Source organism: Penicillium atrosanguineum, assembly GCF_028827265.1.
Source record: "Penicillium atrosanguineum strain IBT 20685 chromosome Unknown utg000001l_segment0_segment0, whole genome shotgun sequence".
NCBI classification, from domain to species: Eukaryota; Fungi; Ascomycota; class Eurotiomycetes; order Eurotiales; family Aspergillaceae; genus Penicillium; species Penicillium atrosanguineum.
This window is the reverse complement of record NW_026623133.1, coordinates 2,022,309-2,033,748: the sequence shown is the minus strand read 5'-3', so window position 1 is coordinate 2,033,748 and position 11,440 is coordinate 2,022,309. Positions and strand designations below refer to the sequence as shown.

General features: G+C 50.1%; 6 protein-coding genes across 6 annotated transcripts; 3 read left to right on the top strand and 3 right to left on the bottom strand.

Moving 5' to 3' along the window:
- Positions 1 to 641: 641 nt before the first annotated feature.
- Positions 642 to 1,625, bottom strand: N7443_000786 (metallophosphoesterase family protein; the record flags this gene model as incomplete). Its single annotated transcript, XM_056880842.1, has 1 exon — positions 642 to 1,625. One exon carries the CDS (start codon positions 1,623 to 1,625, stop codon positions 642 to 644), a length of 984 nt encoding a protein of 327 aa, XP_056746080.1.
- Positions 1,626 to 2,043: 418 nt separating this feature from the next.
- Positions 2,044 to 4,953, bottom strand: N7443_000785 (putative alpha,alpha-trehalose phosphate synthase subunit TPS3; the record flags this gene model as incomplete). The annotated part of the gene is made up of 3 exons (XM_056880841.1): positions 2,044 to 2,108; positions 2,163 to 4,882; positions 4,931 to 4,953. The coding sequence occupies 3 exons, from the start codon at positions 4,951 to 4,953 to the stop codon at positions 2,044 to 2,046; spliced, it is 2,808 nt and encodes a 935-aa protein (XP_056746079.1).
- Positions 4,954 to 5,582: 629 nt separating this feature from the next.
- On the top strand, positions 5,583 to 6,773 carry N7443_000784 (Stk19 family serine/threonine-protein kinase; the record flags this gene model as incomplete). The annotated part of the gene is made up of 2 exons (XM_056880840.1): positions 5,583 to 6,132; positions 6,193 to 6,773. 2 exons carry the CDS (start codon positions 5,583 to 5,585, stop codon positions 6,771 to 6,773), a joined length of 1,131 nt encoding a protein of 376 aa, XP_056746078.1.
- Positions 6,774 to 7,206: 433 nt separating this feature from the next.
- On the top strand, positions 7,207 to 7,851 carry N7443_000783 (flavin-dependent quinone reductase; the record flags this gene model as incomplete). Its single annotated transcript, XM_056880839.1, has 1 exon — positions 7,207 to 7,851. The coding sequence occupies one exon, from the start codon at positions 7,207 to 7,209 to the stop codon at positions 7,849 to 7,851; it is 645 nt and encodes a 214-aa protein (XP_056746077.1).
- Positions 7,852 to 8,484: 633 nt separating this feature from the next.
- Positions 8,485 to 9,430, top strand: N7443_000782 (SRPBCC family protein; the record flags this gene model as incomplete). The annotated part of the gene is made up of 2 exons (XM_056880838.1): positions 8,485 to 8,947; positions 9,000 to 9,430. 2 exons carry the CDS (start codon positions 8,485 to 8,487, stop codon positions 9,428 to 9,430), a joined length of 894 nt encoding a protein of 297 aa, XP_056746076.1.
- Positions 9,431 to 9,572: 142 nt separating this feature from the next.
- On the bottom strand, positions 9,573 to 10,102 carry N7443_000781 (uncharacterized protein; the record flags this gene model as incomplete). The annotated part of the gene is made up of 3 exons (XM_056880837.1): positions 9,573 to 9,769; positions 9,858 to 9,972; positions 10,043 to 10,102. The coding sequence occupies 3 exons, from the start codon at positions 10,100 to 10,102 to the stop codon at positions 9,573 to 9,575; spliced, it is 372 nt and encodes a 123-aa protein (XP_056746075.1).
- Positions 10,103 to 11,440: the final 1,338 nt, after the last annotated feature.

Here is an 11,440-nt window from a genome sequence, read left to right as displayed (position 1 = left end):
TGTGACTTCCTAAGTTACAAAGCTAAGCTTCAGCCCGTACGCAATGGCCCACTATCCACTAAGGCACGGGGGCCATCGTGTGGGGATAAAAAGGTACCCGGTGAATCATGATGAGTCACTCAGCGTGGCTGGTTCACACCCAACTTTGCTTAGGGTGCTCAGGCGGGTCTAGCCTTGTAGATAGCGGTAATATGTAATGAATATACAGCCCAGGGTTCTAACACAAATTGTTTTTGATAGGCGGCCGTGCCTTATCACTTGGACTTATTCGAAGCCATTAAGGAGGATACATGGACAAGGAACAAAAAGAGGTCAAAAAGAGGTTTAGAAATGTGCCCCGAAAGAATTCGAAAGAGAACTGGAGAATTAAGCATGGAGGCCCCTTAGCTTATCTTCCCGGTTGAACCATAGCTTATAATTTAGCCGACCCTATCGCGCTAGACTCAACAAGATAAGGGCCGATGACCTCGTATCCTAGCGTAGGTTATAATGTAACATCGCCTCTTATAGTAGCGTTCGATAAAATTTAAACCACCAGAGAATTACTAAAGGCGCCCTATCTGATGACTATATCTAAACACACCTCCAACACACGCTCACAAAATGCTCCCTCTGTACAGATCAATCACATAGCCACCATCTTATCGGTCTTCTTTCACCGATGTCGTTGGAGCCACAGGCTCATCAGCACATTCAACCTGAACAACACGATGCTCAATTTCCCCCTGAGAAGCCGCAATCACAACCGCACTTAAATGATGACCATACAAACAACCCGAATCCAATCCAATCGTATACCTGCCCAGCTGCAAACGACGCTTTGCATCGTGCCCGAACACCACCGTAGTTTTGGATGTCAACGTATCTTGCCACCGGTCCCATTCTATTACCCAGCTTTCTTCTCCGGGAAGTTCAGCCGCTTTGAATTCATCCTCGTCACCTGATGTGCGAGTGAGGCTCCGCATATGCAGGATAGCATGTGGGTCCTGCTCTTCAAGTGGGATACTAGGCACGAGGCCCGCATGTACGACAAGTAGAGTGTCGCCGAGGGAGGATGTTAGGGTATGAGGTAACTTGACGCGCAAGATGAAAGGTAAATCGGCAAGCCAGTCGAGTTGGCGCTTCGAAAGAGCCAATGCCGTGTTATGCGAGTTGGAAGGTGGGCATTCCTCAGGTACTTCGCCTTTGAAGGTATCCTTCGGCAAATCGGTTGCAAGGTTCTCAGATGCGGGCGGGCTTCCATTCAAGTCTCCAGAATGTAGCTTATCCCGTGTAGCGTCGATTTCCGCGGCAGCATTAAGAACTGCGTTTTCGTGGTTGCCTCGTACTGCGCTGGCGCCTAGTCTCATAGCGATGTCAACAACACCAGGGCTGTCGGGCCCTTTATTGATGAGGTCGCCTGTTAGGATGAGATGATCTCCTTTGCTTTTGTCGAAGTTGATTTTGTCTAGGAGGGCCTCTAGGGATTTTCTCATCCCATGTACGTCGCCTATAATGACCAAGCGTCCGGTAACAGGGCCATTTTCGGAAGATAATTGGAGAGACGGCGGGAAAAGATTGCTCGGTAGGTCTGAAATGAATGCTGAGATTGGAAATACCTTACTTGGGGCTTTTATATAGGCCATTTTTCTTAAGGCTTGAAGGTATGTCTTTGTCCGGAGGGAACGAGGAGATGGATACAATAAGATCAAGGCCATGTGAGTGTAAAATGTTAGACAAAAGACGCGATACGGCTAAGCAGAGGTTGTTCGTAGAGTAACCCAATATAGACTAGCGCATTCTTGGGGTAAAAGCTCAAAGACAATGCGTGTCTATAGGGGAATCTATCGACTCTCGCTGTACTTTAACGTAGTAAATTGGGAATGAATAGCTGTGGTTTTCAATGTATATATTTGTGACCATCTACGGGATATTACAACCAACGAAAAATAAATCGCTTCAAAAAAACACCGATCTTCTTAACATCGCTCATAGCTCGTCGCATCTCTGATCTAAGAAAGGTTCACAGGCCGATGGAATGGCCGTCGACGAATTAGTTGGAGATTACTGAAATGAGACAGTAGCCTTCTCTGGCGGGTTGACTAGCTGCTGCAAGCAGGACAAGACACCTGAAAATAGTTAGAAGAGGTCGAAGATCATTGAAGGAAAGAAAAGAAAATTACCTGTCACTCCCTGTGTCAGGGTAGCATTGGCCTCCGTGCTACGCGATCCCAGAGTAACAGTCAACGCATATTCAACTCCCTTGGCTTTCTGCAGCTTGTTCGCCCATCGGAACACGGGTTCGTCTTCGCGGTTGTCGCCAATGACCAGCAAGAAGTCCGGACTGGGAGCTGGCTTTCCATTGTCTGTCTTGTCTAAGCACCATCGCCAGACTAGCTCTGCGGCCGATGCCTTGTTGGTGTGAACTGTTTCAACGATTAGGGCACCCTCAACGGGGAGGGCGTGTATGCCCTGGCTGGCACAAGAATCGTTGATGTGGTCTGCACATTCGGCTGCGAGGCGCCCAGCGCTAGACTTGTCTTCGGCTGACCCGTAGTGGAAAACAAGCGAGCAGTGACGCTCTTCGATCCAACTGCCATCGCAACGGTCCTTGAAGTATGCTAGGATGTGAGAGACGGAAACCTTCCAGTTTTCAATATGTGCTTTGTCTGCGAGGTGAGTCCATTCGTCTGATTGAGACTCGCGAACAAAGCAACCATTTTCGGCAATAAGGCCTAAGTTGTTGACTTGGCGGAATAGTCGTTCCATCTCCTCTGGCATGCGCGAACTCATTACGTAAACAATATTGTTAGGGTCGTCGGTCAGTTCGGTCAGCGTTGTGATTGCACGTTGCGGGGTGGTGAGGATGATGCTGCGCGGAGATCCCCATGAGGCAAGAGTTCCCTCGTAGTCGACTATCATGAGTCGACGTTTCGATTGTTGGTATTGCTCGGTAAGTCGAGGCACAGAGAGGCGTGGTACGGCCATGATCTCTCGCGACGACTGCTCATCCCACACTCGTTTCAGGGTCTCATTGAACGACTTCACCCAGTTGCCAGTGGAGTTGTGAAGAACAGCGCTGTGCATCGCCTCCCAAACCTCCTTTCGCTTCTTCTCATCTCGCGTCAGAGCCGTGAGAATCGCTTTGGCACATTGGCGATAGTCCCAGGGATTCACGAGGAGCGCGTGGTTTCCAAAGACAGACGCACTACCTGTGAACTCGCTCAGAATGAGGGATCCGTACATCTTGTCCCCGTAGCTACCATCCTGGCAGTACACAAACTCATGGCTGGTCAGGTTCATTCCTTCACGAAGACTGGTAATCATCAAAGCATCGGCCACCGTGATAAGGGCGAGATATTGCGGGAATGCCAAATCCTGCTTCAGAAAGACCAGAGGCTGGTGAGCAAGAGTCGAATGGGTTGAGTTGATACGCATGGCAATGTCAGAGATTGTGGCTTCTAGCTCGGGCTGTTCCGTCGTGCTAGTCGCAACTTGGATCAATACCACCTTGTCTGCCCAATCGGGATAGGTGTTGAGGAACAGTTCATAACTCAAAAGCTTCTGGCGAATACCCCGCACAGAGTCGATCTTGTCGCGCGAGACAATCAGACGCTTGCCCTGATAGCGTTCAGAGATAGTATCAATCCATTGTTCCACATCTGCAGCCTTCCGCCGCTTATCCCAGGAGGTCGGATCAATGCCAATTGGGAATGTTCCCACGTTGATGAAGCGATCCTCCATCTGGATTCCTTCGGGAGTAGCCTCCACACAAAGGATACGACTGCAGGTTTGCAGGAAGTGTCGGCAGTACTCGGTGGTCTGGAAACCAATAAGATTGGCTCCAAGGATGCCTTCCAGAAGCTCCTTGCGCGGAGCTAGGCACTTAAACACCTCGGAAGATGGGAACGCAATGTGCAAGAAAAAGCCAATCTGTGCATCAGGCAGCATCTTGCGGAGCATAGCCGGGACCAGGAGCAAATGATAATCCTGAACCCAAATCGCATCGCCTCGCTTCCAGTGCTTAGCGATGCGGTCTGCAAAGGCTTGGTTGAGCTTCACATAGTAGATCCATGAGTGGTCTTCGTAAGCCTTGCTCTTGGGGTTGTCAGGGATCTGGTAGTGGAAGACGGGCCAGAGAATGGTTTTGCAGAAGTGGGTATAGTGACCATCGAAGTCGCCATCATTAACAAACACCGTCAGCGAGTCATACTCGTCTTCCAATCGCTCGGCAATCTCCAAGCGCGTGTGCTGGGCCAATGCATCAGTAGGCATACCCATTGTGCCCACCCACATCATATCATCTAGGTATCCAGCGTCCTTGGCCGAGCGGACAGCATTTCGCAAGCCGCCATTACCTTGCTCTGCAGTCTCGATTGTCCACTCCGCTCGGGAAAACGACACTTTGCGATGAAGAGCATCGATGTTTTTGATGCCAACGTACGGCGCAGTTGTTTCTTTCTCAGGTGTTTTTGCTGGAGTAATAGTCGGGGATGGGACTACAGGGTCTTGGTGCTTGAGAATGGAAGGCGACATCGACACGGTTGTTTGTGGTTTGGGCTGGTTGAGGGAGGTGGTTGCACCCCATGCTGGAGAGTGGCCTTCGCTCTCTGTGAGAAGCTGGATAGCGTCATTGATGGTAGGTGGAAATGGATATTCCGCTGTTTCCTGGCCGGGTTGATTTACCCTTTCGGTGAAGATACGCTCATGGTCTGTAGTTGCGCCGGGTGTGAGACCTGGTTTGAGTTGGGGGTTGGTCTTCTCGAATAAACTGGCCGCGGCGGCAGCATTGGAAGGTGCTGGAGGGGAAGCCTCGGGCACCACGGCAACTTTCTGAGGAGCTTCCTGGGTACCGCGAGCGCGTGCCTTTTCAACTTGGAAGTTGACCGTGTGGGGAAGAAACCTGTTAACCGATTAGCTAGTCGACGGCTGAGGCCTTCATTGTACTTACAGAGACGCGATGAAGACAGTCATCATGCAAGGCCGCCAAAATGAGGGGCAAGCTAAAAATTGCGGGGCGACAGGGTAGCGAGGAAAGACCTCAAAATTTGAGCAAGAGAAAAAGCTAATGGCTAACGAGTGGCAGGAGGAGGTTGAAAAAAAGCTCGTTGCGGTCAGAAAAAGGTGATTGTTGAAGATCTGTTTCTCATGGCTACGTCATGTGAAACGTGGGATCAGGGTGCCCCAATGGGTGGGCAACGAGTGATATGATTGAGTTGATGGAATTGGGTGGAATTGTGGTCTCAAAAGGGCGACGGGCGTAATGGCTTGGCAAAATTTCCTGCTTGTAAGATGACAGCGCCTGTTTTCTGAAGAAAACACTTATCAGAGACGGGCCCAGAACCAAAGCTTTGGTTGGCAATGAGGTTCTGGCGGTATTGATTCATCAAGACTCGTACGTGGTTCCGAGAACTCTGTGCGGGTGGGGATGTTTTCATACGGTAATATCAGTACCCATCTATGCAGATGAACCGGCGATTGGCGGAATCTGATATATCCTGGTCACCTGATCCTTGATGAGGTAATCTCGAATTGCCCCCTCGCGGTTTCCCAATGTAGCATCTCTCACTTACCTCTTACCAAACGTGAGAGATGAACCAGGTATGCCATTGCGTCTGACCTCGGCTCCATTTGCCGGTGTCAAGAAACGAAAACCTGCTGCCCCCCGCCCTCGCGCATCGCCCTTCGCTGGCCATGCCCGTCGCAAAGCTAGCTCCACCTCATCCAGCGCCGTAAAGGTGGCTGCTGATGTGGAGCTGGACGATGATCCTCTTCCCGATCTAGGCGGTTCACATTATATCTCCGAGACTGCGCCTGTCGAAAATGTGGTCCAAGCGATCCAGTATATTCGAGCCAAGATGTTCGACGAGCTCCCGGCGCGAGCGGGCATGAATAGCACTCGCATCGCAGAGGTCTTGAACTTACGCCGATCGTTACCCCCACTCGCTTCTGTCGCACACATTCATATGCTACTAGATGCGCCAACACAGGTGGAACGAGAGATTGTTGAGTTGGTTCAGACGGGTCAGGTCCGGCGGCTGATCATACCCGGGCGTGGCAACGATGCAGCCGGACTGGGTGACTGTCTCGTCTTGGCCGAGGAGTGGGAGGAGCTTGTGCGAGGAAGCTCCTCTCTAGAAGCTGCGATTAAAGGTGAATTTTTCTTTTTTAAGTCCGGTCAACCCTTGAGACCTGAATACTGACACGGCGCAGAGAAATTCTTAGACATTCTTAATCGCATGGGAACTCACTCGGCTATCTCCCAGAGTGTCTTTGCACCTGACGAGTATAGAGCGTTGATCCGCTCCGGCTTCCTTGTCTCCTCTTCGACCTTCACCCAGGGTTCGCTGAGCATCGCATCCCTTCCCAAACTGCCCAATGCGACATCCACGTCAGCCAGTCGGAGCGGACCAGTCTCTTCTGACACCGTACAAACCGATGCACAGGCTCGAGCCGCGACACTATTCCTGTCATTACCAAACACAGGGACTTATCTACGGCTCCTCGGGTCCGGCCGCGCCCACTTACTCACCCTCCTCCGACGATCTCATAGCGGCGAAGCTCCGCTCAACCTGCTGAAGGATCGGTGGGAAGGGGCAGTAGAGACTGAAAAGAGCTTCCACTTGGCGAAAAGGGCCCGCGGTGAATTCGCGGGCATTCTGCCCGGCAAAACCAAGAAGTGGAAGGAATTATATGGCATGCAGTTTCGCTGGGTTCTCGAGGAGGCACTGGGTGCTGGCCTAGTAGAAATATTTGAAACCGGTAGCGTGGGACCGGGGATTCGGTGCCTTTAGTCTATCGAGGGATCGATCTTACCATAGCCTCAATATATTTGATAATGAACCAGCCCCGCCATTTAGTGGATAGAGTTCCCCGCTGATAACAGTGAGACAATACTGTGGCTTGCTAGAGGGTAGATAATGGGCACGATGTACATCCAGAATCTGCTTACCCGATTGAGGTTAGCTTTGCTAAGGGTATGTGAGCTGTTGATCAGCTTACTTCTAAGGTTCACTAGCGCTACAGTTTCCACGATGCTGAGGCTGAGAGTAAGATAGCGGACAGAGTTGCCTGATACGGTAAGCAGCCCGCGGAGTCCCCGGGGGACTCCACGGCCCTTTCTCCCTATTATAGTTCATAAGCACGTATTTAAACTCGAGAATTTCTTCAATCTAAACTGCAATAAAAGTCCTACAACAATTCTAGTATTCACTGATACATCTCGAAATGTCTACCCCATCCACAAAAACCATCCGCGTTGGCATCATTTGCGGTAGCCAACGCAAACCCCGGTGCGGCGACCAAGTCTCAAACTTCGTCCTCGAAACCGTCCAAATCCACTCAAAGCCCACCAATACCGATGTACAAAATATTTCCTTTCATTTCGACTTCATCGACATTAACGACTTAAACCTCCCTTTCTACGATGAACCTGGAATCCCCTCAAAGATAACACCACCGGAGGGCTACACGCACGAACACACGCGCAAATGGTCCCAAAGAATATCTCCCCTTGACGCCTTCATCTTTGTCACCCCGCAGTATAACTGGGGATATCCAGCGGGTCTCAAAAATGCAATTGACTACCTCTTCCACGAATGGAAAGGCAAGCCAGCCGTTATCGTCAGTTACGGTGGCCATGGAGGCGATAAAGCTGCTGCGGCGCTGAGGGTGTGTTTGGCTGGTGGCCTTGATATGCAAGTCGGTGATAGAATGGTTGTCAATTTGAGTTTCCCGAATAGGGATGCGCTTTATGCTGCGGCGCAAGGAAAGGATTTGGGGTTGGATGCGGGTAAGGAGGGTGGGGTTTGGAGTGAGGAGAGGAAGTGTATCACTGGTGCTTGGGATCAGATGGTTGCAATGCTTGTTTAAGGTGTGTATTTAATAATATTCGTCGAGTTTCTTGGAAATTGAAGCATTCAAATGTTTAAAGATGGCGATTCAGATAGCGATGACGAGACCTGCTTTTTGACCGAAATGTATGGAAGTATTAATGCATGAATATCGCAAATAAGCAGAGACTTTCTTTTAATGGTCTTCGCTCGTTGAATAAGAAGCACAGTCTTTTAATCTTCTAAAGTAGGATAGGCTTCGAGTGTAGATGAAGTGTTGGGTTGAGAATGGAGGCATTGAGAGGGCAAATAAAACGGGCTGTGACCGCGCTGCCAGTTAAGTAGAGCGGACCCGCGAACCATCGGGTGCGTTAAGGTTGCGGTCACTTAACCGTGTTAATCAGTGAATTGCGGGTACGCGGGCAAGTGCCCGCAGTGACAGCGCGGTCGAGCACCCGCGTACCTGCTGCCAGTTGGCCGTGCAGACGAGAAATGAACCACAAGCTGTAGAGCGTCCAATGCTCAAGTCTGAGTAATTCCCAGCTTTTTTATTTTCTATGGAGTGACGTGGTGTAATTCCAAGGACTGATGGGGGCTAAGCTCTGCCGATCCCTCGGTACCTAGCTTCTCCAAAGCTTCTCCATCTGCACCTCTACGCGTCAACACCTCCAAAATGCCTTTCGTCCAGCTGCAGCCTCACCCTTTCACTATAATACCATCGCACCCCTCTCTTTCCACAGAAACGTCCCGTGCAGACCCAAAACAATTTGTGGCCACCGCCCTCCGCGAAGCTATCGAGCTTCTCCACTCCATTCCCTCCACCTTCAAAACAGACCCCAAACCCCGCGCGTCGCCACCGTCGCAAGCTAAAGTCAACCTCATGCGAGGATGGCGCAATTCTGATGAAGAGAAGTCCGAGTTCTGGGTTGCTCGACAGAGCAAACATGTGGACGCTAGCGATAAGGGGACTGCGTCATGGGGTGAATTTGAGGCTGGATTACGGACCAATCATGCCGAGCATGAGATGGAGTATACACCTAGTGTCAGTGGTGTTGAGCGGCTACTAGAATGGTCAGGGGAGGATATAGGAGAGGTAGAAGTGGACGATATCACCTACAAAGATGTGGTGTTCGAGAGTAAGCTCTATTCCTACTTGCTTCAAGAGCGTTCTCTAACATCCATGACTAGTCAATATCATAACGCATTCCTTCCACCCATCTGCCCTGATCTCCCCGCGCAGCTTCATCTCCCTCACTATCTCCGCCGCATACAATTCTCCCACTCAATCAGAGCAGCAAACCCCATTGAAAGGCTTCATCACCGTTCAAGTACCCCTGAGCTCAGACCCATCTTCCACCCCCTCGGAAATACATCAAAAAATCACCTCGTCGGCGCCGCGACGAGCTATCTTCGCCAACTATGCAAGCGTAGAGCGAGTGTCGATTCTACCCACTGAACCCAACTCCATTGAATGGACAATGGCAACGACCTCCGACGCAGGTGGCTCAATTCCCCAATGGGTTCAACGCAATTGGACGCTGGGCGGGGTTCCACGTGCTGTGGTAGCTGATGTGGGGTTATTCGTGGGATGGACCATGCGTCAACGGGGATCTTCCTAGTGCGTGACCAGGCAGTTAAGGGCGAACCTATTCCTACTTTGATGTACATGCTATACACGCCTATCTGTTTCAATTGTATTGGGTACATGTATGCTACTTTGTATTGATAACGTAGCTATGAAGAAGACCTGTGAAGCACCCCTTACAGAATCTGCTTCAGAACTGCTGCACCCTGCAGTGCAGCCGAAAGACCGACCGCGAACGCATTCTCCTTGATGCCGTTCTTGGCATACCAGGCTGTGCTGGACCACAAGAGAACGTTGACGATAGCTGCCATGGCCTTGTTCAGCGGGTCGCTTAGCGCTGAAGGGTCGCACGACCACTGATAGTGGAGGATTCCTAGGAGAGTCAGCTACCGTATAGCAAGAACGGGGCAAGTGGAAGCGAAGCAGCTAAACAGCTAGCATGCGCAGGACTCGATACGTACCAGTCAACAAGAAGAAAGCACTCCCCTGATACCAACCCACAGTCCCACAAGCCCAGGGCCTGGAGCCCTTGATACCAGTGAAGACCTTCTCAGCCGTCCATTCCTTACCACCAATCTATGTTTATTAGCGCAATTGAACTGGAAAGTAGGCCACTTTCAGTCCCTGAACCATGGGGGTCACGTACTGTGTGTCCGATGGAGAGAATCAAGAAAGAGAGAGCGGATGCTTGCAGGGAGCGAGACATTGTGGCTTCAAATTTGTTACAAGAGATAGGTGGAGTTCGAGGGAGGTGACGAGGGGTGACACGGTGCATATCAAGATGCGGAAACCTCGGTCCGGTTGCTGAAGGTCTCTGGGCGGAGTGGAGTCCCGAGGTCTCCACTTGGAGTTCACAAGCATGGGATTGCATGACCATTATGAATATACAAGGCGCAACTGTCCGGGAGATAGGGACAGCTACCTTGTCTGACGCTTTATGGTGCACCTTATCTGGTTAGGAATGAAATATGTCTCAAGGCATGCTTTTTAAGATCCTTTACTATCATTGAAGTCCTGCGTCGATGGAGCCTCTCCACCCGGGCAGAGCGCAAGAGTAAGTCAATTACTCCGATTAGAATAAACATTGAGGTCAATTCGAAACCAAAAGGAAAATATCATGGAAAAATATTGCGTGAGCAAAAAAGATAATTGTCACGTCAGCTACATGATTCGAACATGTGCGGGCGAACCCAATGCATTGCCGGACTGTGATCAGTCCAGTAGAATAATTCTAGTGCATCGCCTTAACCACTCGGCCAAACTGACTGTTATATATACGGCTACTAGTATTTTAGCTAGACAAAGGGATTATTCTCGACAACGCGATCGAAATAAATTTTGTCATCAAAATTTCAGTACAGGGAAGATCGAAATCAGTTTCACCAGTTGCATACAGAGATTCTTTCTCGAACCCTGTCCCGAAACGCGCTATGCCTATTACAGTTACTCTGCACCTGAACCCCTTTCTTGGCAGTATTCCAGTACAGTTGTAAATAACAGGTTAAAAATACTGTAGCTTCCGTATTAGACTCGTAATTTCTCTAGAGTTTCTAGAACGTTGATCCGCAAGCAGCTCGATTGAGATGAGATCTACGGCGTTACACAAGAATGATGTTGATCCCTAGCTGAATCCCAAAAGCCTACAAGGGAGCCAACAAGACTGTTCCACTGATCGTCTCTGCTCCTTGATTCGGACCGAAGCGATTTATCGACAGTCGATCTTATATGTACATAGACGCTCAGTCAGAGAGAAATAGCGCGGCGCTTGCGGTAACTACGAGTTCACACCGTCTTGTGCAGGATCTCCACTCCGTGACCCGATCGGCAGGACTATTGATTTCTCGCACAGGGTAGAAAGGCCCATCCAACGAAGGACCCCAGGACAGAAGTCCTTATTTTGAAGTAACATGACGACGAAAATGCAACTCTAAATAGAAGCAATAGTTATAGCTAAATGTAATGAAAATGCAAGTGGGACTATAGAATCTTTGACTGGTGGGCCAGGTTCTCCCTTCGTGCCGCCTTGGCAGAAAACATGCCAAGA